General features: G+C 51.4%; 7 protein-coding genes across 7 annotated transcripts; 3 read left to right on the top strand and 4 right to left on the bottom strand.

Annotated features, from left to right (window-relative positions):
* Positions 1 to 406: 406 nt before the first annotated feature.
* On the top strand, positions 407 to 1,042 carry ColSpa_00578 (uncharacterized protein; the record flags this gene model as incomplete). The annotated part of the gene is made up of 2 exons (XM_049266790.1): positions 407 to 622; positions 713 to 1,042. 2 exons carry the CDS (start codon positions 407 to 409, stop codon positions 1,040 to 1,042), a joined length of 546 nt encoding a protein of 181 aa, XP_049122747.1.
* Positions 1,043 to 2,371: 1,329 nt separating this feature from the next.
* On the bottom strand, positions 2,372 to 4,785 carry ColSpa_00577 (peptidase S41 family protein ustP; the record flags this gene model as incomplete). The annotated part of the gene is made up of 4 exons (XM_049266789.1): positions 2,372 to 3,382; positions 3,439 to 4,145; positions 4,205 to 4,577; positions 4,729 to 4,785. 4 exons carry the CDS (start codon positions 4,783 to 4,785, stop codon positions 2,372 to 2,374), a joined length of 2,148 nt encoding a protein of 715 aa, XP_049122746.1.
* Positions 4,786 to 6,817: 2,032 nt separating this feature from the next.
* On the bottom strand, positions 6,818 to 8,390 carry ColSpa_00576 (fasciclin-like arabinogalactan protein; the record flags this gene model as incomplete). The annotated part of the gene is made up of 2 exons (XM_049266788.1): positions 6,818 to 7,867; positions 8,253 to 8,390. 2 exons carry the CDS (start codon positions 8,388 to 8,390, stop codon positions 6,818 to 6,820), a joined length of 1,188 nt encoding a protein of 395 aa, XP_049122745.1.
* A 1,667-nt stretch (positions 8,391 to 10,057) lies between these two features.
* ColSpa_00575 (uncharacterized protein) lies at positions 10,058 to 10,939 on the top strand (the record flags this gene model as incomplete). Its single annotated transcript, XM_049266787.1, has 1 exon — positions 10,058 to 10,939. The coding sequence occupies one exon, from the start codon at positions 10,058 to 10,060 to the stop codon at positions 10,937 to 10,939; it is 882 nt and encodes a 293-aa protein (XP_049122744.1).
* A 498-nt stretch (positions 10,940 to 11,437) lies between these two features.
* On the top strand, positions 11,438 to 12,277 carry ColSpa_00574 (uncharacterized protein; the record flags this gene model as incomplete). The annotated part of the gene is made up of 1 exon (XM_049266786.1): positions 11,438 to 12,277. The coding sequence occupies one exon, from the start codon at positions 11,438 to 11,440 to the stop codon at positions 12,275 to 12,277; it is 840 nt and encodes a 279-aa protein (XP_049122743.1).
* A 6,215-nt stretch (positions 12,278 to 18,492) lies between these two features.
* On the bottom strand, positions 18,493 to 19,446 carry ColSpa_00573 (uncharacterized protein; the record flags this gene model as incomplete). The annotated part of the gene is made up of 1 exon (XM_049266785.1): positions 18,493 to 19,446. The coding sequence occupies one exon, from the start codon at positions 19,444 to 19,446 to the stop codon at positions 18,493 to 18,495; it is 954 nt and encodes a 317-aa protein (XP_049122742.1).
* A 1,616-nt stretch (positions 19,447 to 21,062) lies between these two features.
* ColSpa_00572 (beta-galactosidase) lies at positions 21,063 to 23,218 on the bottom strand (the record flags this gene model as incomplete). The annotated part of the gene is made up of 5 exons (XM_049266784.1): positions 21,063 to 21,363; positions 21,418 to 21,878; positions 21,934 to 22,340; positions 22,401 to 22,585; positions 22,647 to 23,218. The coding sequence occupies 5 exons, from the start codon at positions 23,216 to 23,218 to the stop codon at positions 21,063 to 21,065; spliced, it is 1,926 nt and encodes a 641-aa protein (XP_049122741.1).
* Between the last annotated feature and the right edge of the window lie 2,560 nt (positions 23,219 to 25,778).

Genomic DNA, 25,778 nt, shown 5'->3' with positions numbered 1-25,778 from the left:
AGTTTTTCAAGCTCGTAGAGCTGGTGAATTACGTCGTCCCGCTGAAAATCAGGCCTGAGCCAACAAGCTAGGCCAACGAGGCGTCTATAGTAAGCCGTACGTAGTTAGCCTGGAGTCCGATCCGCCCAGGTAACCAGCCTCTATTTTTGTGTCGAAAGGGTGAGACATGGCCAGCCTCCATCCCGCGTCGGGATAAGCGCCATCCAATCCCCAAAGGGTGGTTACCACATCTCAGGGGGAAACCCAAACAACAATCACAGAGCCTCCCTTCACCACATCACCAACCGTCTGTGCACTGACCAGCAACCACGCAACCACTTCGAGTCGCTGCACGACTGCGAGCAGCGCGCATTTGATATCGCGAACGTGAGGAAGCTGTCGCGGGATTGAGAAAGGAAGAGACGAAATGTCCGTATCAGCTTATGTCGCCGCCTTCGGCAGGGCACCGCCGGCCACATGTGCGCTCGGCGCCGGCCTCATCGTTACGTCATCGCTGCTCTTCGGCAACGTCGGGCTCACCCTCACCGGGCCTCTGCCCATCATCAGGGACCAACTGGGGACGAGCTCATTGAGCGCGAAGCAGAAAGTGAGAGTATGGAGACTCTTCTTTGACGAAGCTACCGTAAGTCTCACACTTCAGGTGGCGGCGCTAATTGCGTCGCTTTCACATCGTCTGAGAACATGAACTGACAGGGCGAACCCGGGGTGTCAGAGATATGTGATCGTCGGCACTGGCTTGACGTCAGCTTTACACCTGGGGGCGTTCGCCTTGGGCGATTCACCCGTTTCTCGGAGGCTCGCTGTCATGTCCGCGCTCTGTAGCATTGTTGCCCTGCCTTACACCGCAATGTTTATCATGCCGACCAACAAGGCTCTCATCACGCTGGACGACAAGGTGGCGCTTTCTGAGATGGATAGAAGGAAGTCTGGAAAGCTGATTGAGAAGTGGGATCGCTTGCACAAGGTCCGATTCCTGATGTATGGCAGTGCATGGCTCTGCGGCCTTGCCGCATTCGTTGCTGCCCTGCAGGTGGAAGTGTAGGGTTTATGGCCTATTCGGTTGTATATCAGGGCTCGGCGAGTCGCCAACTCTACTTTGTACTGATCTGGTTCGGTTCTGTTTAGTTTCAATCATGATGTATCACTTGATCTATAATATAAAGTTGGATTCACATACTCGGTTACTCAGTTTCTAAAGAGATAATCCCGAAATACCACTTTAAAGACCAACTGAGCTAGCTGGGGATTATGTCTTCGAGCCCAGGCGACAAAAACGACAAAGAAACGACATTTGCTGCCTTGGGATGCTATGATGCAACACTTGAAGGGCCCGCGGTCTGCAGCACATCAGTAGAAGCCGTTAGACTCTCGAAGAACATAGACCCTGAACTGTGATAATAAGTGCAATTGACATATAGTCCGACGGAGAAATAGACGGACATTTTGAAACTTGGGGTCTCAACTCAAAAACGGTTTGATACCTTAGACTATCGTGAGGCGCAACTCTTGGGACGGGTGCTTCTAGAGTAAGTAAGTTTAGGGTGAACTTTCTCTCCTACCCTGGCCCATTCAAGTCTGATCCCGAGACCGAGAAAAGTTTGATGTGATCAGCACAATAGGTAGATACATCACTTGGTTTGAAGATCGTCGTGTTCAAAGCGTATTCCAGCCAATCCCAAGCTCAGATTCCTCTGCACACAATGCCATCGAAGATCTTGAAAGGGCAGCCCTCTGTGAACTCACCTGCTGTCAACTGTCAAAGATGCTCTTGATGTCCCCTTCTTACTGTACCGAGTCGCAAGACGACATGTGCTCAAAGCATGACGAATGACCTAGCAGATGTCATTGGACATGAGGCAAAGCCGCCCGTATAATATGTCGACACTAACCATCGATCATTGCTATAATGGGTTGCACAGTGGCTCAGACGACAGAGAGAATGAATCTGTGACCAAATGGAAGAATCGTATTGTGGAAACCTTAAGAAACCCCTTCCCAACCCCAAGGCTGTGATATATGGCCTCACATACGCCGTCATCCAGTTCAACTCCAAATGTAATTTAAATCATGTCCAGAAGATAAAAAAGCTTAGCGTTTTTCGCTACAACCCATCCGACTCGTCCCCTCGTCTCAACTTTACCTCGACTCGGGGAACCCGCTGCTAACCTCTGTAGTTGACTCGCGCTTTGCCCATTGCTTCACCATCCGTCAAAGGCACTCCCACCTCTGATGCTATTGTTCCAGATGCTGTCTCGTCTGCCTTAGAAAAATGCCGTAGTGGAGTTTAGTCCCTGGACCGGGATTCTCCTAGAGCCTCTAGTCACCCAAGCCGCTTTTGCTCTTGTAAACAGAAGCAAACTACCAAAACTCTCTATAGACTCAATACCGCGACCGTGCACACCGCAATGAGAACGGCAAGTCTAAGTCCAGCGCCGGACATGCCCAGAGCGGCCGCGTCGCTGCCAGGCAGTCCGGTGTTGTTCTGGCTCTGTCTGAACAGAGGGTCCATGGTCGCGTTCTTGGTCACCGGCACCTGGCTGCCCGCGACACAGAACTGCATGGGGTTGCTCCAGGTCGCGTCAACGACGCGCTTCCACGCGATATCGGGCTTGAACAGAGACTCGTGCGTGTGGAAGATGCGGCAGTTGGCCGGCTCCCAGAGGAACTGCAGCGGCGTCCTTGCGTCGGACATGGAGAAGGCGTTCTTGGCGTTGACGGCGCCGGCGCTCTTGGGGGTCGTCGCACGCTTGATGGCGTAGCCCTTGGCCAGCTCGCCGAGCTCGCCGTTCATGATCTCTTCCTTCTTGTCCTTGGGGGTGAGGGCAAGGATGGCCTTGGCGTCGGACGTGATGTCGTTGAACGCGAATACCTGGGCGCCCTCAACGCCGGCGACGGACTGCATGATACCAGTGTTGGGGCGGCCGCCGATGACGGTGGTCTTGATGCCCATCTGCAGGATCAAGAGATAGGAGAAGATGGTGCAGGTGGAGCCGCAAGTTCCGTCCGTGAAGAGGACCACGTTCTCGGGGTCGAAGACGCGAGGGGGCGGGTTCGCCTTGGTGCCGACACCGGTGAGGTTATAACCAGGGTCGGTCTGGTTAAGAGGCGCCTGCTGGTAGGCAGTGAAGCTGTCGCCGTTGAGGGAAACAGGCGCCAAGATCTGGTCGACCGTTGTGAAGGCCTGCTGGTCCGGGGTGAAAACACCGCCGGGGAGGAGATTGCTAACGACGGAGCTGCTGCTCAAGGACTCGAGAGCATCTCGCTCCTCAGGCGTTGATGGAGTGAAGTTGGCGGGGATGGCGGCCGTGAGGCGACCCAAGTTGACGAGGCCTTCCGACAAACGGAGGTTGTCAGCCTGGAAACGGACGACCTCGGGGAAAAGCTAGAGATATCAGTTAGTTTGCGGTGCAACAAGGTCCACTGGGGGAGACGACATACCTGGGCGAATAGCTCGTATCCAGCGACCACGAAGCCACCACCGTTGGCTGCAACATCAATCACGAGACGCTTCTTGCCCGCCTCCTTGCTCTTTGCCAAGAACGAGGCCACGGTGCTCTGGAAGTTGGTCAAATACTCAACGGCGTCAATCGAATCCGGGGGACCGAAAGACGTGACGGAGAGCACAGCGACATCGTCGTAGCCGGTTCCGTTCAAGAAATAGCCGGCCGTGCTGTTGGAACCGCTGTCGCGGACCACAGGGAAGGGGTAGCCTTCGATGGTCGGCTGGGGAGGCGGCGGGGGACCGGTGGTCTTGGGCGGGTTGGGGTTCGTTTGGTTCGGCATCATGGCTGGGTTTGAGGGCGTGGGCTTGGGCGCGGTGTCGGGGTTGCAGAACTTGTTGTAGTAGTCCTCGCCGCTGTTGACGCCGGTGAAGTTGGCGCCCTGGCGGATCAGCGCGAAACTGTCCTCGGAGCGCTCCTCGCCATTATCGTAGGTAATGGTCACCTTGGGGCCCTGGAAAGCAAGCGAGGCAGCGACGACGAGGAGGCTCTCCTTGCTGGCGTAGGACTTGAAGTTGGCGTTCCACTGCGAGTCGGGGTCCTGGTAGCCGCTGAACTTCAGGTTGAGGTCAGAAATGAGCGTGACGGCGTCTCGGCCGTTGATTCTAACGATGGCGGGGGCCGACGCATTGTTATCAAGTTGAGCTGCGCCAGAGGGGGTTAGCATCCGTCCCGAGTTGCTAGGATTTTCCTTCAAAACTCACCAAGGTGGTACAGCTTGGGAGCCTCGACACCGTCGCGAGACACGGAGACAATGTCCGCGGCGAGTTTATTGCGGAAGCTAAAGCCCTTGAACACATCGCCGCGGAAGGCAAAGTGGCCATCGTGAGCCGAGGCAATCAGCTGGAAGATGGCAAGCTGGAAGTCGTATTCGCTCTTGTACTGGCCGGCTTCGGCCTTCTTCTCGATGTCGTCAAGGCCGCCTTGGATGTCGGTAGCCGGCAGCATGTAGGACGCCGGCGGCGACTTGAGCCAAGCCAGCGTCGACTGCCATTGCACGTAGGACTTCAGACTCTTGACCAAGTCCTTGGCTGGGCCGGGCTTGTTCGGCACTGTTTGGAGACAGTCGAACGCCAACTGCGCGGGCACTTGGGGAGACGCTATTGGAGTAAAGGTTGTTAGCGAGTCACTCGGTACACGACGGCGTTGAAAGCTCGCAGTACAGGTCTATCAGGGTTCCGCCAGGATTTCCCCTCGCTACCTAGAGTGCGATACTCGATTCACATACCTTTCGGGCTTGCCTGAAGGAACTGCTGCACCTTGGGCTGGATCTGGGCGCAGGCATTGTTGGCGCCGCCACCCGGGGTCGTTCCGGTGGGCGGAGTGGGCGTTGTCGGAGTGCCGCTGGTTGTTGAGGTTGACGTTTGCTGGCCCCCTGAGGAGCCGGCACCGCCAACACCGTAGCGGCCGTGGCCAAAGTCCACCAGGTAAATTTCATCTTGTCCTTGTTTTGTTTGTTTGTTCCCCTAGAGAATCCTTGCTCTTCTTTCCTCGTCAACGTCGGCTCTATTTCAAAGCAACAGAAAAGAAAGAAAAAAGATTGAATTGAATAGATAGCACAGCTATCGGCGAGGCCAGCTCAAGGTCTCAAGAGAGAGAGACAGCGGAAAGGAAAGGAAAGAACTTGGGGCCTGCACGAAGAAACGCCGAAGCCTAAGAGAAAGACTCGAGAGGCATCACGATAGAAGGCGAGATTGACGAGCACATGGGGTTTTAACAGTTGCATTGTCCTCTCGGCTCCTCGTCCGGGAACGGTCCAAAGTTGGGCTCGCAAAACAAGCCGGACCCGCCTCGCTCACCTTTTCCTCTTGGCGGCCGGTGCCTCTGGTACCTTTCCCCATGCCCACACACGTCCTTAGGTGTGTGCTCCCAAATCATGAAGCCATCATGAAACACGGCAACCCTCACATGTTCAGATAAACATCCGCGCATCCCAGGCCGGCCGCTATTACATTTAGACTCAGACCTTATGCAAGGGGTCCCCTTCATAGACGCCTAATCCGTGCACCGTCACTCCACTGAACGGGCCTAGCATGTCTTCTCTGGGGCTAGTGAACGGGAACAATTTGAGGGGCGACCAGAAACCAAAAGGACCCGTACGAGGCTTGGCGGATGATTGGGTTCATGTTTCGGTGCATCGAAAGAATCTGTCTGAAGATCTGGTCAGGCCATCCTTGACATCCAATCCAACACACACTACTATACAACTGCCTACATAGTACACCGGCTGTCTACCGGGCTAGATGTGACGGCGTCGACTACGACTGTTGTCCGCAGCTCGTGTGCTGTGGCCTCTTCTTTCCCGCAGTTTCCCCTCCTCTGCCCACCATCTTTTCATCCCGCCAGAGCTTCATCTCTGGGCAGATGTATCAGCCTTCCTGCCCCGCGGCCATGAAAGCTACTCGCCGCCTCGCACTTTGGAATTTTGCTTGGCAGCCCTCCCCCTGCTGTAGCAGATCTGCCGGAGGACACACATCCGCACCACCATACTTCAACTGACTCTGAGCACGCTAGACCATGTGTTGCATTTGCAAGGAACGAGTCGCGTGTTTTCTCGTTAGTATCGGTAGTCGCCCGGCGCCAGCACGGTTCTGCCCCCCTCTTCACTGGCAATCAAACAGCCCTATTGCTCCTTCAAACCTTACCTGTTGACAAACAGACAGACGCCATGCTCACTGGCAATCTGTCAAAGGGTTTTGCGAGGAAATATGCGAGGAAGGAAGAGACGCACTGATGGCCTCCCAAGCAGAACGGTCAAAAAAGCATAACTCTTGTTGAAGCGTCGTGCCCGTTTCTGTCACTCCAGGCACTCTGAGCACTCTGTGCGCCTCTACCCCGCTGCCGCGGAACAAGCCTAATTACCCGTTTGACTCTCTTCCTTCCAACACCGAAGCTTTCGAGAAAGGGTAAAACTGCGAAACTCTAGGCCATGGTGCGGCGCAACGCCCGGCGTGATTGGAGACGCCAAGTGAGATGTTTGCCGATCAGTGTTCGCTCACCCAACCAGTGGGAATGCGAGGCCGTCCTCTTCTGTACTTCACATCTGGAGGCGAATCGTTGCTTCTAGAAGAGACTAAGAGTAAACAAGCAAACAAGTCTCTATAGCCGCTCGGCTGTTCGCTCACTCAAATCATGCCCGGGTATCTCAGCATCCGCTACTCTCCGTCCAGATGGTGTAGCACACTGCGCCCCCTCTACGCTGTATTGCCCGCAGGCGGCAAAGAGCCCCCTCACCCGAACCCTCCCACCGTCTCTTCAACATTATCGCAACACGCCTTCCCTGCCCTCATGCATTGTGTTTTTTGCCTCCCACCGCCTCAGACGATGACACCCAAGCCCTCCAGTCCCATCACCCCCATGGCGAAACTCAATCCCGCTCCCGCGGCGGCACCTACCAAGCCACCGGTGCACCGCGCCGCGGCAGCGCCTCCCGTGCTGGAACTCTGTGCCACACCACCAGTTGCCGTTCTGCCGGCCCCAACGTCACCACTCCCGCCGCCGGTCACTGGGCAGCTCGCCGTGCATGGCAGTGCGGAGACGAACGGTGTCGGGGCGGCGCTCCCCGTCTCCGCCGTACCCGTGATCGTGAAAACAGGCACCTGCGAGACGGCCGTCACGTTGGGCACGACGTTCTGCGCATCGACGTTGAGCACGGCGTCAATCATCTGAATCACACCGTTGGCAACGAGGATGTTGGTTTGGATGATGCGTGCCGAATCGACAAAGATGTCGTTGTTGTAGAGCGTGATGTCGATGCTCTTCCCGTCAACCGCGGTGCCGAGCTTGGTCTGGTTGGCCAAGGACGAAGCCTGCGCCACGACCGAGGGCACTAGATGGTATTGCAGCACGCGGCGGAGAGCCTCCTTGCTCATCCCTGACAGTGCGGCAGCGACTTGCTGGAAGGCGGCATTTCTTGGGGCGAAGATGGTGACGTTTTTCGTCTCGGCGAACTCGGTGACGAGGTCGGCCGTGTAGAGGGCACCGAGGAAGGACGTAAACTCCTTGTATGCGTCACGGGCGGTCGTCTCGAGGCGGGCGGGCGCGACCATCAAACTGTCGATGACCTGGATGAGACCGCCATCAAAGGGAATGTCGGTCTTTAGCGCGGTGGTGCGCGACGCCACACCCGATGTCACGACGACGTCGCCGTTGGGCTGCTTGGTGACCAAAACCTGCTGGCCATCTGTGACGTTGGAAAAGCGCGTGTCCGTGAGAAGGGTCGATTGGATCGTCGAGTTGCCAGGCAGCAGAGCATCGAAAGAGACCTTGCCGTTGAGGACGCTGTACTGCAACGCGAATGGGATGTCGTCCCTGTTCAAGTCCCAGCCCTGCCCTTTTAGATATGCCGAGTCACTAGGGGCAAGGATCTAGCGTTCTTGTCAGAAATTCGGTCTGGTGTCCTCGGGAGCTGTGTGATGTCTATGCTTGGGCCGTCCGTTTTCTCGGCCACAGGCATCGTGATCCGTCCGTTCGACCCGCACCAGAGTTTACAGACCGCGAGAGGGGAGATGCGAGAGATAAACATACTGTGACGCCCGATTTGGGCAATCTCGAGAAAACTTCTGCGTGATCCTGTGGCTCAACTTGTCAGCTGCACCTGGTCGGAAGAGAGGTTCTGGCATCGAGACAACAGGGCAACGGGGACCGAGGGTCAACGGCTGCTTTGCGCATGCGAGGCACATGTCTCGAACATTGGGAGCGTCCGCGCCCGGACGAGCCGCGGAGAGCTTCGAGAGTAAGTTGAGTTCGTACCTTGACTAGGCCGCGGAAGGTCGTCAGATTTGCCTGCTTCCCGAGGACCTCTTCTAGTCCCTGTGCTACGACGACAGAGGCGCCCAACACCGCCGATGCCGCGGCAGCCAGGAATGCGCGTCTAGATGGCCTCATCATCTTCTGTTCTGTCGCGACTCTGCGCCTCCGCTATGAGAAGCTTGCAGCGGAGAAGCAGGAGTGAAAGAAGCGATGATTCAAGATGGAGATTTAAAGAGTGACTTTTGCGATTATGGCAACCTGCAATGTCCTGCGCATTAAGCAAACAAAGGCCGTCAAAGGATCCCTGCAAGCAGCTAGTCTCATGAAGCCGAGGAAGAATAGACAAAAGGGAAAGGGTCCAGATCAAATGTTTGGGCGTGGCACAGGACAAGGGCGACATTAAAAGAAGCTACGCGATCCTACTTCACCCTTCCATTCCATGTCGGCATCACGGCGATTCGGGCCTAGAACTCGGACGCGTGGGGCCTATCGAGCAATAAAGAAACGGGTGGCATTGGATCGCGGGCGACTTCATCCGGCAAGTATACACACACCTGTGGTTGCCCTCGACGGGCAGCACGGTATGGTGGCTTGCATGCGAGCAATCAAATTTGCAGCTTCGCGAGAGTTCGCAGTGCCCCTGGTCGGTGAGATTGGGTGTCATACACGGCAGCCAATCTGGGGGGGTCGCAGCCTTTTCGCAGGATCGTGGGAGAATGGAGAAGAGGAAGCTTGGAGCGCGGGGAGGCCAGCACACTCAATCTCGTAGGGCTTCGGGGCGGGCTGAAGGACGGCCAGAGGAGACGAAAAGGGGAACGGCGGCGCCCACTTGCAGCGCTCGTCAGCTTTTAGCGGCGCGTTCCTGCGCCTGGACTATGAGACTAGGCCAAGTCGGTGCTGGGGGTTTGTGGCAGGGCGGGGAAGCTTGCTGCTCGGTTTGGTCTCCCCGTTGGACATTTAGCCGAGTTGAAACGATGCACTTGTGCCTGGACGCTGGGCTTTGGGCTTGGATAACGGGAGATGTTCGTCTCTTTCGCGTGCTGCTAATTGGATTTGGCCAGGATAGAGGGAGACCGAGTCAAGTACCAACCCCTGTTGGTGGTCGTTATTCGCTGTCACGGAGGCATCGAGGCCTTGTCCTGGCTCTCTGGGCTCTCAAACCAGGTGGGTTGTGTTGGTGAGTAAGACCGAAACCAGGCTGCCCTCCTGACCCCTGCTGTTCGAGGTAATTTTGCCTCCAACAGTCACCGGCTAGGGGGTCACGCCAGAGAGACCGCTCAGCTGTGCCAAGCCAATGCAATGCATGCACCTTGATGCTGAGTGCATTCAAGGCAGCAATAGTACGACCCAAACGCCAACGGTAGGACCAGGACACACTGAAAGGCACAGACGGCATGCCAGCGACTCGCTCATCGACGCTCCGGCCATCTCCCCCGAACCTTCCAGTCCGTAGGTTCCACGCTAACTGCCGCTCCGGGCTCTGATTCCGTCACGTGATTCTCCTCCGACCGAGTGGATCTCGGCCGAAGCCCCGGTGGATTCCGGTTCCACAAGGGCGTTGACGGCAATCGTGGCTTAGCCGTCGGGGTTAACTGTCGTTGGAAAAGATCGCCAAAGGATTTCCCGGTCCACAGCAGTAGTGGTGATCCAATCGAGCAAATACCGTAGACCGCTTCGGTTTGCTCCATTGGAGCACTGTTTTTTATCTTGCTGCCTGTGCGACAGAAAGATACTAAATGTTGGCATCGAGCCGCGAGACGGATTCGGAGTCCATCTTCTAGGCTACAACCTCGCCGACAAAAACCATGCCGTACCCATCGGAAAAAGAAAAAGAACCACCAAGCCTAGTAGCCGAAGATGGCGAACTCGCACCACCGTCTTATGAGGAGGCCGTCCCGAATGCCGCTCCAGCTGCGCTACCGGAATATGACGCACCGTCCTATGACAACGCCGCCGCCGGCCCTTCAACATCTGCTACCCTCATCGCGGCGACGAGCAAATTCCCGCCCACGTTGAACGGCTACTTCCAATGGGCCTTCACAAGAACCTTTCTCCTTGGCCCCACTGCGGAGGAAAGGCTCTTTGCTGCCTCTCCGCGGTCAGGTTTCCGCAGTAAACAGCGAGAGATCATCTTGTACGATGGGCCTTCCGACAAACACCCCGTTCTCGCGACGATCGGGAAGAGTTGGACAGCCATGGCCAGCGTGCCTGCGAAAGTCTCGATACTGCCTCGGCCAGACAGCGGCGAGACACGCCCTTATGAGACGGAGATAAGCGGTATTCCCTTCAAGGTGGACCAATCGTCGGCGAGCATCTTCTCAGTGACTGTTGGAGGGAAGGCAACGGGAACGGAACCAAGGGAGGAGAAATTCCAATGGCGGAACAGTCGCGGGAGCGAGGTAAAGGAGCTTGGAAAGACCTTCTCGTACGGGTGGAAGCTGGTGCGGCTATCCACCCCGGCTGCCCCAGCTGCTGGCGGAAGCAGAAGCGAGAGGGACGTCGGCTTCACCAGCGACGGGCACGAGGTCGTTGCAATCCTTGCGACGAACATGACGAGCCTGACCAAAGGGCTCAAGTTCTCGTTCATGGGACGAGGCCTCAAGGGGGCCTTCGGTGAGAGATGGGAGGTTGTGGCTCTTCTCACGGGGCTGTGGGTCTGGTATACGCATGTTGAGGGCGAGCACTGAGCACGCTTGATTCCAGTACGAGGTGCCCAAAAACGCTTTGTGTTTTGATTGCGTCGCTCTCGCGGATACGGTTCAATCTATGACACCAGTGCAACAACTCTACATTTCGCTTCTCGTGCCTGAATTTATACATATTCCCTTACGGTCTCGGCCTCAGGCGACGTTCCTTGTGATATTGTTATCGTGCACAATCAGGCTCGAGTCCCCAGTCGCGTTCCGACGATCAACCCTGAAAAGCAGCCCGGTGCGGCCGCTTAACCCCGCCTGCACTGAACCCGACCGGCCGGATTGCGGTGCATCGGACACAGGATAGACCCCGCTCGTACTCAATCGCTTGCTTGGTCAACCCCGCATCATTCTATATTTACCAAGGGCGCGATGTCGATCATCGAGCACCATCAACATCCGTCTCGTCCGTCTCGGGTCTCTTTATTTCGCGCTCATCAAGCATCAGCTAGTTTTCTTTGCTTGGGTGATCACCAAAACTCCACCGCCGTCATGGTTTCCTCCGATGACAACCCCGAAACCTTCTTCCGTAACATAATCCAGGATCAAAACGCAGAGAGATGGCAGGGGCTGGAAAAGCGTCTCCAACCGACGGTTATTATCAATGAGGTGTCACTGCCAAGGCATGGTTTTCGAGATCATCTGCTGAATGACCTTGCAGGGAGAAGAGGCACAAAGAAAGTAAAAATCGATGCGATCCTTGTTGATGTCAGCACAAAAAGTATCGCCGCACGTCTCATCAACCGTGTGACTCTCGAAGATCACCCGAACGCCTTCGAATATCAGGAAATCGTTCTCGCCAACTTTGCAGACAACCTTCTCTCTACGTGGCAAACAGTGCGAGACGAAGATAGGCTCCGAAACCGGGCGCCAGCAGCGCCATCAACACCGCTCTCCTCCTCCTCGTCCAACAGCCAACTATCGTCGTTGAAGACATCGGCTGAACTCAAGTCATTCTACCGGAGCTATATCAAAAGCATAAATGAGAAGACAATGACACAAGAATTTGATAAATTCTGCCAGGCAAAGCTCAAGCACAACAATCGCGAGCTCACGGTTGCCGAGTACATACCTTTGATCAGCGATAGCCAGGACGCTATCCAGGGGCTTCACTTCAACGTCCAAGAGCTTTTCGCCGACGAAAAGACTCAACAAATCGTGACGAGGTTGGAGTTCACGGGAACGCCGGTCAAGGAATGGGGAGGAGCGAAGCCCAATGGCAAGTCTGTCAAATTTCATGAGCATGTCATGTATCAACTTGAGCATGGGAGGATATCACGTGTATGGTCCACTATAGAACTGGATGTGTATCGAAATCAGATGGGGAAATAAACTCCATAAAGAGAGAAGCATCAGAATACACGGCACTATTCTTAAGAGGGCAAAGTCTCATAAACTACAGAATAATCTTCACTAACAACAATTCTACAAATCAAGCTGCGCCAAAGGTCGGTGAGGGGCCACATACCTAGGCAGCATGGTCTTCATCTAATGAACAAGGGGCTCTTTCAGATGCAAGTTCATGCATTACGGTTCGATACACTACGTATTGCTTATTAGCAATCTCTAGCGTAATAGCTCCTCGACATGAAACCAATGGTAAAAACACATCACTCGCGAACACGGTCCGGCAATCAAACATCGGTTCAGTCAACAATGTTCTTCTGGGTCTCTCGAACCACACATTTCGAAGCTTGAGACGATGGCATTTCGCTGTTGACTCCTCAACAGATTGAATCGGATACATATCAAGAAAAAGAGGAAGTCTACACGATCCAGCGACTAAAGGTGATGTGAAGTTTATCAAATCTCTGCTCGAAGAAGAGACGCGTGTGCCTTGTTAGCTGTTCAAAGGGTGCCTTGTTGAAGTCTTGGTATGATTTCCTGACGCTCGAACCAGGGTGAACGCCGAAGCCTCCGAGACTTGTAAGCCAAGCCTCTTTTGAACAGCGTCTGAGGCTAGCCACTTCAAAGTCGTTGAATAAGGCGACTAGCCCGAGTCTTTTGGTAAAAATAAAACGCCCATGTCTTTTTTGATTCATCTTCCCCGTAGGCTAAAAGGATCTGCCTGTGTATTTTGTCAAGTAGCGAAAACAAACATCACTTGTATTATCCGGCGAGTATGTTTAAGGAACGGACCTCAACGGAATCATCTATTCCTGTAGTGACTGAGCACCGACTTATGTAAACTGGACTCTCATGGGCCTTCTCGGACATAGGGCCAGGCTAGTTGTCCTGACCAATGGTTATGGGGCTTGAGAACGCTGTCCATCGAAGATGCAAAACCAAGCCGTTTTTACTTCACGAACCAAAATTACCTTCAACCATCGATTCGGCCAGGGCACTCGAAGTTCAGATCACACTCACTGATTTCCATATCAAAGTGTAAATACCAATTCGTTTTCTCCTAGCATTACACTTTCCTTCCCACCTCATTGATTTGTCATTTCCGGTACAGGCGTCTATGTATTTTATTGCATAGGACTTCAATATAAGTCTAGACCGCTTCCTCGATACATTTAAGGACTTACGGCACCCGCCAAGATACAAGGGCATGTAATGGTACAATAGGTGTACTGCAAAGACTCAGTTAGCTCATCTTCTTCAAGGGCGTGCTTTTACTGCCAATCGTGCCGCAGCTTTCTTCTCGGTTCAGAAGTTTGGTGAAGGGAAAGGGTAGTTGACTCACGTAATCGCCGTTGCATTCGCGGGCAGAGTAGACCGCTGACGGATAGATGGGATTATATTCAATGGTCAGATTCGCCCATGGGTCACCGCAGAAATAATAAGCGGTAAGATGACCCTTATTGCACTGGCAGTAATTGGATGGTTGTTCGGGGCTGCAGAGTGTGATATTGGTGGGTGGCTTGTCGGCCGGGCATCCCTTCAACGAATCTTGTCGCTCCTCTATCGATAGGGGTTGGAGCATGCTCGGCAGCGAGATCCCAGCAGCAACGCTGGTGAAGGTGACGAGCATCTGAAGGGGACGCATGATGGGGTTGTTGGGTTGTAAGTGTGCGAGGACGGATATCGCGGGGTTTCGTTGGGTACCTAAGAGCAGCTATAGGAGACGGACGGTATTAAGTGCCGAACAAGCAACCGTGTGAAAGCGGTCGTGGGGTAGCGAGCGTACGTAACACAAGTCAGTGACTGGATAATGCAGAATGTGCTGATGATGAAACCCTGAGAGTGAATTCACTGTGTCTTATATATGTAAAACCTCGTCAAGCCTGTTTGTTTTGAACAATCAACCTTATGATCGGCCGAAGGACCCGTCTTAGATAGGTGGTGGGCGCGGCCGAGAACGAGAGCCCCGGATCTTCGTGTTCAATATAAGCAAGCTTTTGCCCGGCCGAATATTCCCTTTACGGGCTAGTCTCACTGAGTCAGAAGCTGCGCGACTATGCATATGGATGCCGTCGTATCGCTCGATGCTCGCGTTTTCGAATGCAACGGCAATAAATGAGCAACCAAGTTTAATGCGATCGGGTTTTCATGCGTAAACTAGGTACGGACGGACATTACTGCATGGTAATCGTTTGCGGATGATCAAAATAAGACGCAGCCATGGAGTAGAAGCACAGAAAGGTGCGTATGTTACATGCAACTTCTGAACTGAAATAAGGCATTACAAACTATCAGCATCCCATTATGAGGGCGATAATGATAGTATAAGAGAAAAAATGCGGAAGACCAAAAAGGAAGCTGCTACCACAAGCAGATTTGAGCTGAAGTGCATAAAGATATACGTAATGCATCTTCGAATACGTTATAAAGAGTAATCCTCAAGCATTTGGCTAGAAAGCGTTGGAATAGGTCCATAACTGATTAGTATATAACAAACCTTTGGAGCTTGAGCTCTATAAGTCGCTCAATCAAAATATCGCAGTGTTGTTTCAAGAAATCAAGCCAATCCTTCACAGCCAAGAGTAGTAATTATATGTCATTATACTATTACTATGCCGCCCAGTTAACAGCTTCCAAGGTGTCCCACAAAGCAATGGTATTCAAAGTGCTAGATTTTCCCCATACAACCCGCTCCCGTTCCTTGGTCTTAGAAGGCACTCCTTCCCAATCGTCGTAACAAATCATATCGCAACCCAAATAGGCAAATCCCCTCTAGTAAAATCAGAGAATAGTCTTAATCTAAAACGCAAATATGCCCCAGAAGAATTCAGCAACATGGCTATCAAATTCCACTCGCAAGCCCAGGTAATGTAAGTCCTCCGGCCATAGGAGATGTTTGACCTTGAAAATGTAGCAGATTCAAAAGGTAGGATATGACAAGTCACGGCGGTTGGTCTCCTCTGCCGCGCTTGGATTCGTTACAGCGGGAGTAGGGCACAGATACCCGCCAAGTGAGGGATGCCTCAGAAGACACCTTGATAGCCTCATTGACAAGACCTTTTATAGCCTAGATATATTGAGCAATATTTGCAGCCTGTGCAGCCTGGTCCTTTGAAACAGAATTATGGCTGAATACAGTATATACGGTTTACATTCTATCTCCGTGAAGGAGGCCCTGATCGGTCATCGTCTTGAGTTGAGGCTGAAACTTGTCAGGATTGGTGCTGATTCGATTCTCAGAATGGTCTTTGTCCTCATCCCATTGAGTTATGCCATATGGCCTAGCTCTAACTCGAGATGGGTGACTGTTTGGGCACAGGATGACGGACGGAGGTTGTGGAGGAACAGGTTCAGCACAGAAAGTACCCGTACTGTGTGTGGCTTCGGTGGTGGAAGTCGGATGATACAACAGGTTTGTCTATTGAAACGTCGGAGAATTATGCCGACTCGAAAGTCTCAGGCGAAGATCTTATCAATTAGGCAATTAGAAACCCAGTCACGCAGAACATGGCCTGCACAAAGAAGATATACATTACGTATAATCTCTCTAGGCTTCTGTTTACTGTCTCTTAGGTTGCACGGATTTCCCGAACGACCATTTCCCGGCGTTTCTCGGGCTTTCACGGCCCACTGTCTATAGAGCTTTAGACGAATGTAGTTATATGAGTACATTCAACCAACATACAGCGCAGCAGCTTAGCGATAATGTAAAAATTCCCAAGCAAAACACCTATCCTAATTCCTGTGCCCGCTCTCAGCGGCGGATCAAGTAGTGATACGCCATACCCTGCTCTCTGCTCTCCATCCAGTAAGCATAGAAACAAATTTCGCAACCAGCCTCTCAACAAGCTCCTTGCACTTTGGTTTGATTTGGTGCTTGATGACCCAAGGCAGACCTAATCTTCATCTGAATTGCAGGTGATAGTCGAGCCATCGACGCCATAACCACAGTTTCCGCCATAAGTTCGGCCATCTTGCTAGAAGGAAATTAGCATCTACCACGAGTTCGTTGAACGAGCTGTCTTACGCATGTATAAGTGCAGTTTTGTTCAAGTTCGAGGTATTTGGGCGCATATGTACAAAGGTTTCCTATCGCTGATGCCACAGCAACGTGAATCGCGAGAAGCGCAAGAGAACGGGCGAGGGACTGCATTGTTGATCTGTTCTTGTAGAAGGCTTCGTGTAGAGGTGAGAGGTCTGAGAGGTCGGTACTGGAGTCGATGTGTAATGAATGAAGGTTTACGGAGCGGGAAGGCAGCGATCTTATATCATGACCTTCTCCCAGAGTTGCTGTCCGAACTTCCCTGGATCTTGCTTTAGATGTGGCACGAATGATTGATACAGGCATAACACCAATGTGGCTATGTAGGGTTTGAATCTGTATGTGTGTCCACCTACATATATTAGATCTACATATCGTGTATGGTTGGTCAATGACTCCTGGCAACGATCTATCAGCCGAGAAAGAGATAGAGAAAGAGATGGGGGGGCACAGCGTGGTGAACGATGCGCTCTGGGCGCCGTCGGCCTAGCTGACCGTTCGTCTTGGCAAAGTATAAACGAGATGCTTCTCCAGCGCAGAACGTGGGGCATGTCATTGGAGAGATATGGTGCGGGTTAATGTGCAAGTCCCTTCTATTGATCCTGCTGCTGCTAGACAGCTAGCTCCATGTTTAGCAGCGGCATGCGCCCAGCCCATGGTGTCGCTAGGTATCTTCAGCCACTGTGGCACGCAAGACGGTACACCTGACCTGTACTCAAACACTCAACACGCCGAGAAACAAAGACACACTAGTAGCTAGTATAAGTGTTTAGCAAGTAGGGACTACCGATGATAAAAACATAATATGCTCTTCCAGTTCTTAAAAAGGAGTATCTCGTATCAGTCCACCAGCTGCGCACGCTTGTCGCACAGAGCCGTGTAAGCACGACTCCACAGTGAAGGTGCGTCTTTCGATACTAAAGAGACGTTTCCCAACCGATGGAAATTATTCGACTCAATAAGCTGATGCATCGAGGATGATGTAATGCTCACGTCCGCATCGTCTCTGTTCACTTCATAAACCTTGAACCCGTGGCCATGCATGTCATCGTATCATGCAGGAGTTGAACGCATGATCTCTACAGCCACCAGAAGGGCCAAATGATTGAACAAGATTGTGACGCTCATGGGATGCCAGTTGATGAGTGCGATCTTGGGAACCCCGTCCCTTAAGAAGTCTCGGTATCCTTCTGGATAATCTCCAGTCTCAAAGGTCAAACTGAAACAGTTAGGGTTTGCTTTGAGACTGTGGGGAAGACTGTAGGCAGAGAATATCTTACACTTGGCGCGATATGAATCCTCCACAGGCTTATGTTCTAAAGTCCCGATGCTTGAAGTAAAGAAATCGGAAAAAACGTGGAAGTACTGAGAGAAACTGTAATGGGAGTTTTTTCCTCGCCAGTCTTTTCTTTATATTATCCAAAAAGCACAATGTAATCAAGCATCCAACGCCATAAAACCTTGTAATAAATTAAGACAATCAACTCTGCCCCCATTACAATGCTTGACGACCCAAACACCAGTTTTTTCTGTCCCAATCTGAGAATTCGAAAGTCATAACGAGCGGATCTTAAAAACTCAGTTGTCCGGTCTAGTTATTGTTCAAGAATTTCACATGGACTGCGCGGTTGTGTCTTATCTTAGATGTTAGTTGGCTTAGTGAACTCGCCGTAGATTCGACTGGAATCTAGCGACGGTGAACAAGGTATTTGCTCATATATATATATATATATTTGTTGTGAATCGAATCTTTGATTCATTTTCTTAGCTTTGATTACGTTGCGCTAGCGCTTTGCATTCATCGTCTGATCGCATTCTGATGCAGCAAAAACTTTTGTTTCCGCTAGGCGATATACTCACGTAGGCAACCCAGATTCATAAGAATCCGCCTGCATGATAAAGAAAGATGGTTCAGTATGATTTTCAATACTCTGCTGAAATTTATTTTAGTTGAAAGAATTGAAAACTGCGGGCGTGATACATTGTTTGGGTTTTATGGTGCTTTGAGGAAGATCTAGTCTGAATCACACCGCATTTGGTGACGAGGGGAGTCGTGAAAATTCATCTTGTTTCTAAATGAACTGGCATTGTTTACATCACGAATCTCACAGAGAGCTTTTCCGATCGACATCCCAGAGGAAACGCAGTTCTCGAGTTTCTACTTCTTGAAGTGACACTGGCTTGCAGGCTTTTGGTCCTTGGCCGCCTGAATACAGTTGTTAGACACAACCAGTATCTTCTTTTTGACCAGAGAAGCACAAGCGGGCCCAAGGGTGCCGTTCAAGTTGTTGTTAGACAGGTTCAGGACTTCCAAGTTTTTCAGTTTGCATAACTCTTCTGGAACGGATCCTGACAGTTTGTTGTTGCTGGCATCAAAAAGCGTTAGATTCTGAGTGGCCCATTTGCTTGGAATAGATCCCGAGAGGCTGTTGCCTAGCAGCAAAATCTCCTGGATGTTTTTCATGTTTCCAATTGATTGAGGAATGGTGCCGGTGAACTTGTTGTTTGCCAAAGTAAGATAGCTAACTGGAGAAGATCCAATGTTGTCGGGAATGCTGGCCGAGAACTTGTTATCGTTGAGAAAAAGGACTTCCAGATTGAGATTGAACACCTCGTGGGGGATCGGGCCGGAGAATTCGTTGAAGCGTAGGTCCAGCAAAGTCAGGTCGATATCGAAGACGCTTCTAGGGAAGGGACCAGAAAGCTTGTTTCCGCTCACGTCAATCTCATAAAGCCATTTAAGCGCTGAAAGGTCATTTGGCAATGATCCCGTAAAATTGTTGGAGTTGGCGTGGAAGAGGGCCAGATCCGTCATCTTATCGAGGAAGCCATCCAGCGACAGATGTTCTCCATACAGACCAAAACCATTGAAATCGATGCTTGCAACGGCCTCGGTGCCGGTATCCGGGTTTTTATCGCAATAGAAGCCGTGGAACTTGCAGACATCGTTTCCAGTCCAGCTCTTCGTTATGCCTTCCGGTCCAATGATTTTTTGCTTGAGAGATTGGGCAAGGAGAAGATCCCTGCCTAGGTTTGAGCCACTAGTAGTGGCAGGGGCACCTAGGGCCAGAGTGAAAATGAGTGACGAGAAAATGAGCGTAAGTAAACCCATGGTGATCAATGCTTGAGACAACGAGGTGAAGAGGTTATGTCCTACTGTTCCAACGGAACAAACGGATTTTAAATACTTATCGTGCTCGCTGGGGTTTTAGTGCGCTTTGGCTAACACTGTGCTCATTTCCTTGCGGTTAGTGAAATCCGGCTGGCAGTCTTGAGTTTTCGTATTTTTTGGTAACGCGACTCGTCTTGATTCTGCCCCCACTCGTTTGCTTATTACCCTCTTTCTAGTTCATTTATTAACCTTCAAGCTAGAGAACCGTGCTACATACTAGAAAGCTGCTAACCAAAATGAAAACCCTTTTCGAAGTCCCAGCCAAATTAGATCTCATCTTGAAGGAACATTTCTGGGAGTAAAAGAACTTACTGTGAAGGCGTGTTGACAAAAGATGCTTTGTTGCAGATGAGCACAAGGTCCATACAGCCGCTGGGTTGCAAGATAAACTTGCATTGTTTGATTCCCCCCCCCCTTGATCCTGCCTTCTAACCATTCGTGATTTTATCCACAAGAAGGCTGACTAAATTCGTGTGATTCGACGAAGTTGAAAGCTGGACTTTGTCGCAAATGATTTGCGTCCGGAAACCGCGGGAAACCCCCTTTTCAAGCTTTAGTCATTTCAAACCTTCTTGAAAGGCTGATCCTAACACGGCTATCAAAGTAAGTGGGCAGCAGGGCTTATAACATCAGCAGGAAACAGAAAATGACCAGTCGTGACACCGAGGAAGTCAGGATGAAACTTGAATACACTAAGATTTGAATTACAATGTCCGATACATGATCATTCATCTCGTGATTGGAATCAAAGATGACAGATATACTCTCAACAATTACCCATTGTTGGATTACTTAGAAACTTCTTCTTTTTCGAAGAATTGGAGCTCTTCGCTGCAAAAGTGATGTCGACCATGTCTTTTTACACACTGAAAGTGAAAAGGGGGTAGAAGCCACGATGAGACGACTGCATGTTAGGAAACCAGTTGGATAAGATTATGAGCTTGCAGAAGCTCCAGTTGTAACTATAATGGCGGTTCTCAATTCTGAACATCTCAGGCAGCCTGCGCGTGATTATGTGGTTATGGGTAGCCGGTAGCTTACCTCCATCCACTGTGTAAGGAGGGAAGAACAAAAGTTAAGCGCACTGCAAGCCACGATAAATTCAAAGTTGGTCTATTCCAAGTCTAGAGCATGCGCTAAACTACGCCGCAACCAGCCCACAACCAGGCATCCCAGCCAGCGGGAGACTTTCGATTCCTGCATTCTTGCTTCCTTGCATGCAAGATGATATTATCGCCCAAAGATTTAGGTGGAGACGCTCAGCGCCATCGACGCATTACGCCGTCGCTGCAGAAAACGCACGAAACACTTACCAGCACCAGGACCACCTATTGAAACTTGCCACACAGTCGATCTTCTTTGACTTCATTTCATTGTCGGCAAAGGAACTCAAAGAAACCGGTCGATACTTGTTCATCAAGCGGTTAGGAGGATTGTACGAATCTTATTTGACCCTGGTTCCCGTTTGGACTGTTTATTGCGGTATCCACCCTTAGCATTATTGATTCCCCTAAACTTTATAGTGAAACTCGAAACCGACAAGCGGCTGTCACTGCTTACATAGTACCATTCACAGGGCCGCTCCGGGCTTTCGCAGCGTCGAACAAGCTTTTGATGTCAACCTGCCACTGTGCAAGGTCGGGCCTGAGAATCCGGCGGTCATATGTGACTAAGCCGTTGACCTCGCCCTCGACATCGGTCGTCTGGGTCCAGACGCCACCGCTGCACGCGTACATTTCAACTTGCTCACGGAATTCCCTCAGGAGCACTCGGCCACGATAGTTGTAGGCCTCGAGGTTCTCGTCAATTTCGTAGGTCTGGTTGATCGTGTCAATCGCCTGTTGCACGTTCCACAGGCTGCAATTGAGTTAGTCGCTAGTAACGATCGTGATAGCCGAACGATAGACTCACTGTTCAATAGACACGTTGTGCCCAATACCACCAAATTCACCTTGAAATCCGATGCGAGCCTCGTCGTAAGGAGATGAAGCAAGCGAGTAGAACGGCGTGCCACACTGAGGATTGGCGTAGTGATGGTTGTCTGAATAATCCCCGAATCCATGATCATACCAGCCACTGTTGGCGTTGATGAGTCTCGTAGGATCAATTTTGCGGACAACTTCCACAAGACTTTCCTCGGGATAAGGCGCATTCCTCAGCTGGCCCCAGCCTTCGTTGTAGATAGTCCATGTAACAATGCTGGTGTAGCTCTTGTGCTCTTGAATCATTATCTGTAATTGACGCTCGAATTCAGCCTGCTGCTCAGCGTTTGGCAGGCGTGCAGAGTTTGCTGTTAAACTTGGCATATCTTGGATGACAAGCAGGCCGAGCTGGTCACAAGCGTGATAAAACAAATCGGGTTCAACTTTGATCTATAAGTTGTCAACAAGAGGTTTTTCAAATCAAATTCCAAGGCCAGGTACTTACGTGCTTGCGAACCATATTCATTCCAAGGTTCTTGAGAACTTTTAGGTCATAGGTCATAGCCTCCACGCTGGGTGGCGTATGAAGCCCGTCGGGCCAGTATCCTTGGTCCAATGTTCCGAACATGAAGATGAATTCACCATTCAGCAGAGGGCGCTTAATTCCGTCAACGATGCCAGTAGAGATAGTGCGGAAGCCGGTGTAACTTGATACGTTATCGTTGCCCATTCTCACAGTGATGTTGTACAGATTAGGAGTTGATGGCGACCAGACATTCGGCGATGACACGGTAAAGTTGAAAGCAGTATCCGAATTTCCGGTACCTTGGCCGACAGTGTTACCGTCTTTATCAATAACAGCAATCTGCACTTCCGATGGAGGGCTCATGGAGCTGTGGACAAACACGTTCACTATATGAGGTTAGATACAATACCGATACCGTTGAACTGGTTTCAGCGGGTGTGACTTACCATGCCCTTGATGGTCAGCGGAAAGGTCCAACTGGGTGATGTGGTTTGGAGGAGCACTCTCTAACCAAACAGTTTGCCAGATACCAGAGCATGAGCGATAAAATATGTGTGAAGGAGTCCTCGTTTGCTTGCCGATTGGAACAACATAGCCATCCTGATCCGTTGGATCAAAGACGAACACCAACCTTGAAGAGATGGTTGTATCAGTTTGCGATCTAGGAGAGGAAAGCACATTTTGTCACTCACAAAGTATTGTTACCACCGGGGTTGAGGTACTGCGTCGCATCGATTGTAAAGCGGAAGTATCCTCCTCGGTGAAACCCGACCCTCTTGCCGTTGATGAACACAGTCGCTTCATAGTCGACGGCCTCAAAGTTGAGGAGCACTGACTGATTTCCCCAGTCACTTGGTACCTTGAAAGTGGTTGCAAGCCAAAAGTGAGTAACGTCGAGCTCCTGAATACCGGAGAGTCCGCTTTCAATGCACGAGGGGATGAGGACCTCCCTGTCCAATACGCTGCCTGAGGGTGGGTGGTTGACATCATCAGCTCCGCTCGCAGCCCGGTAAGTCCAAATGCCGTTCAGGTTCAGCCAATTCTGTCGGCGCAGCTGCGGTCGTGGGTGTTCCGGCCACGGGTTTTTTCCAACCTGCGATGTCCATTCCGTGTCGAGAGGTGGAGTCTGAAGTTTGTATGGCTCTGCGGTCCCGGTCGTTGGTGCTGAGCCTCCAGCAGTTGTCGTCGCGTTTTGGGCATTTACAGTGGCAGTGAGAGACAGCACCGTCAGCGCAGACGAGAGGAGCATCTGCGTAAGACGCATCTTGAAGGATGCTAGAGGGCGCCGAGGTGAGCAATGCCAGTCCTAATAGGCAGTCGAGATAACCACGGAAGTTTGAGTGAAATACAGAGAACGCGAGATACAGCACGAACGAGAGGGGTCACAGCGCTAAGGGGAGATGCTCCTGTTATACTCAAGACTTGATTAAAATAAGTTTTGACTTTTGCTTGGTTGGGACGAGCGTTGACATTCAACCGACTTATAAGCTTCGTATCAAGTCCTGCGGCGAGCACAGCTTCAGCAAACACATCAGATGGTTTGCCGACCTCTTCCCGGACGGCTCGGCATTGAGTCAAGTGGACTGGATGTAGACTGGCTTGAACGGAGAAAAACAACGCAAGCTTTTCGAAAGTTCCTTCCGCGCCAGGGTTGATTCGCAGTGACGTGCCATGCAGAAGCATGCAGTGTTGCGCGCTGGTGAGCTAGTTCCCCACACAATAAAAATTGGCGGTCGCAATCCTTAATTTCCCATGTCTTGGTCTCTTGGCTTCGGAGGGGAAACGACGCGGGAGTTGCCCTAGTGCTACAACGTAGTGTTGGTTGGTTGGATTGTCGGATGGCATGTGAGTAACCAGAACATTGAAATAAGCACCAGGTAATCATTACTATGTGTAGCACGTGGAGTCGTTCGATGGGTGCCACAGAAGCGCTGCATGATGCGGTCATCTGAAGAGGGGGAAATGGCTGGCCACAAGACCTTGTGTCTGTCGATCATGTCTTTCTTTGCGGCCACAAGTCCGTCAGCTTTGCTACTACGGTGGGCCTGGCATCTTCGGCCGGCTACTTCAAGCGCGATGCGGAAAAGGAGAAGCGGTGCATCTGCCTGCAGAGGATCGTACTTCCTGACCAGCTACCTACCTATTCCCTCCTCCCCTAACCCAAACTGCTCCACCATGTTGAGGCGTAGCCGCTATGAGGGGGGCTTACCCTAGGTATTATGCTCGTGCTATTCATGGGACGAGGTAGTAGTGATCGACAGGTCCTTTCGATTAGGGGAACGCCAAAATCATCCGGTTTTTGTCATGGCGAACTGTCACCGCATGACACCTCACAGGCGGCCAAAAGGCCTCCGATTAACCCAGCCACTTCGTATTGAGCTAAGTCGACGGACTCCCGCAGTTAAACAAATCATTTCAGGCAGGCAAACGTCTTGTATTTTTACATCTCCCCTTGGGTGCGGGGAACAGCAGGCTTACTCGCCATATCCGACTGGCTCATCTGCCTCTCTTGCTGCGGGAGGGGCTGAACCTTGTTTGTTCCCCGGACCGTGCATGCGGGGATAGCTGCGCGAGATCGACGGCAGTGTCTTATTTCCCTTTACCGACTTGGCTAGAGGGCTAGGTCCTTCTCGGTCGCTCGTCCAGGTGACCCAGGTGTTTCCTAAGCGACCCAATGGTCTCGTTGACGCTGAACCGATCATCGCGATTCGGCGTAGTTACCGAATTCATCAGGTACATGTCTGATGGGATGTCTTGGCTCTTTTGCCCAACCACATGAACTCTTGTGGCGGCCATGAGTCGGCCGAGGCGCATGACGGTCACGAACTCTCATACAGACTTGTTGGAGCCATGCCCTTGTACGATGCACCCTCAATCCTCATAGTAACCTCACAACCCCGCTCGTCCTTGTATGATCGCTTGACTTGGCAAAGAATGTCATTATTTGTCGATCTCAGCCGTAGAACGGACGAACATGTGAGGCCTCGACAAAGTTATGTTAAGTTGAACAAAGCCCTGAGGAGCAGTTTGAACAATTATGTGTGCGCAAACCAATCAAACGCGTTGCTGATGATGTTTTCAAGGGGCTACTGACTTTTATCGACATCATCTAGCTTGGGAATATGGAAACGTGGGCCCCCGATTGACAATCCTCTTTATTATATTGGCCTTTCGCTGTTGCAAAAGGTGCGATATTTTGCATAGGGCTAGCCTCTGCATTGGTCGTCCGTCACTACTCTGAGAAAATATTTGAAAGTGTACAAGAGGCATGTATGTGTATACGATGTAAACACGCAATGCAATCGCCATCGTCTGCTACGCTCCAGTGCCGAGTTGTGGGCATTGAGTCGGTGACTAAGTCCAACACTAGTACTATGAAGATTGCAGAAGGACATCATAAGAAACGACCTACGGACAGCAAAGAGTCTGATTATCTTGTTCGATCTTTCGTCCGAAGCACAGTCGTCTGAAATATTGACCCAAAACGTGGAGATGGGGTGCATAAGCCTGCAGAAAGTCGAAAGTTTCATGATGCTAGGACCGGGAGCAAACTGCGAAACACCAAACATGATTCAAACCAGTGAATAGGGTAAAATGAAAGTTCGGAGAGGGCTTCCTTGTCTTGCATTGAACAACCAACCTTTAACCTTTGCCAAATTTAGCATTAGTTCAAGGGCGAAAACCAGAAGGGTAGTCTAAAACAGCGAACGAGCCATATGATTGAAACATCCCCTGTTCAAGAAACAAGAGGGCCCAGCTTGTGGATGATGAAGATTTTAGAGCTTTCGTGGAGGAGAAATCCACCCACAAGGAATATCAAATTA

Source organism: Colletotrichum spaethianum, assembly GCF_022836535.1.
Source record: "Colletotrichum spaethianum MAFF 239500 DNA, contig01, whole genome shotgun sequence".
Classification (NCBI taxonomy): domain Eukaryota; kingdom Fungi; phylum Ascomycota; class Sordariomycetes; order Glomerellales; family Glomerellaceae; genus Colletotrichum; species Colletotrichum spaethianum.
The sequence above is the reverse complement of the archived record's forward strand: the minus strand, read 5'-3'. Positions and strand labels throughout refer to the sequence as shown.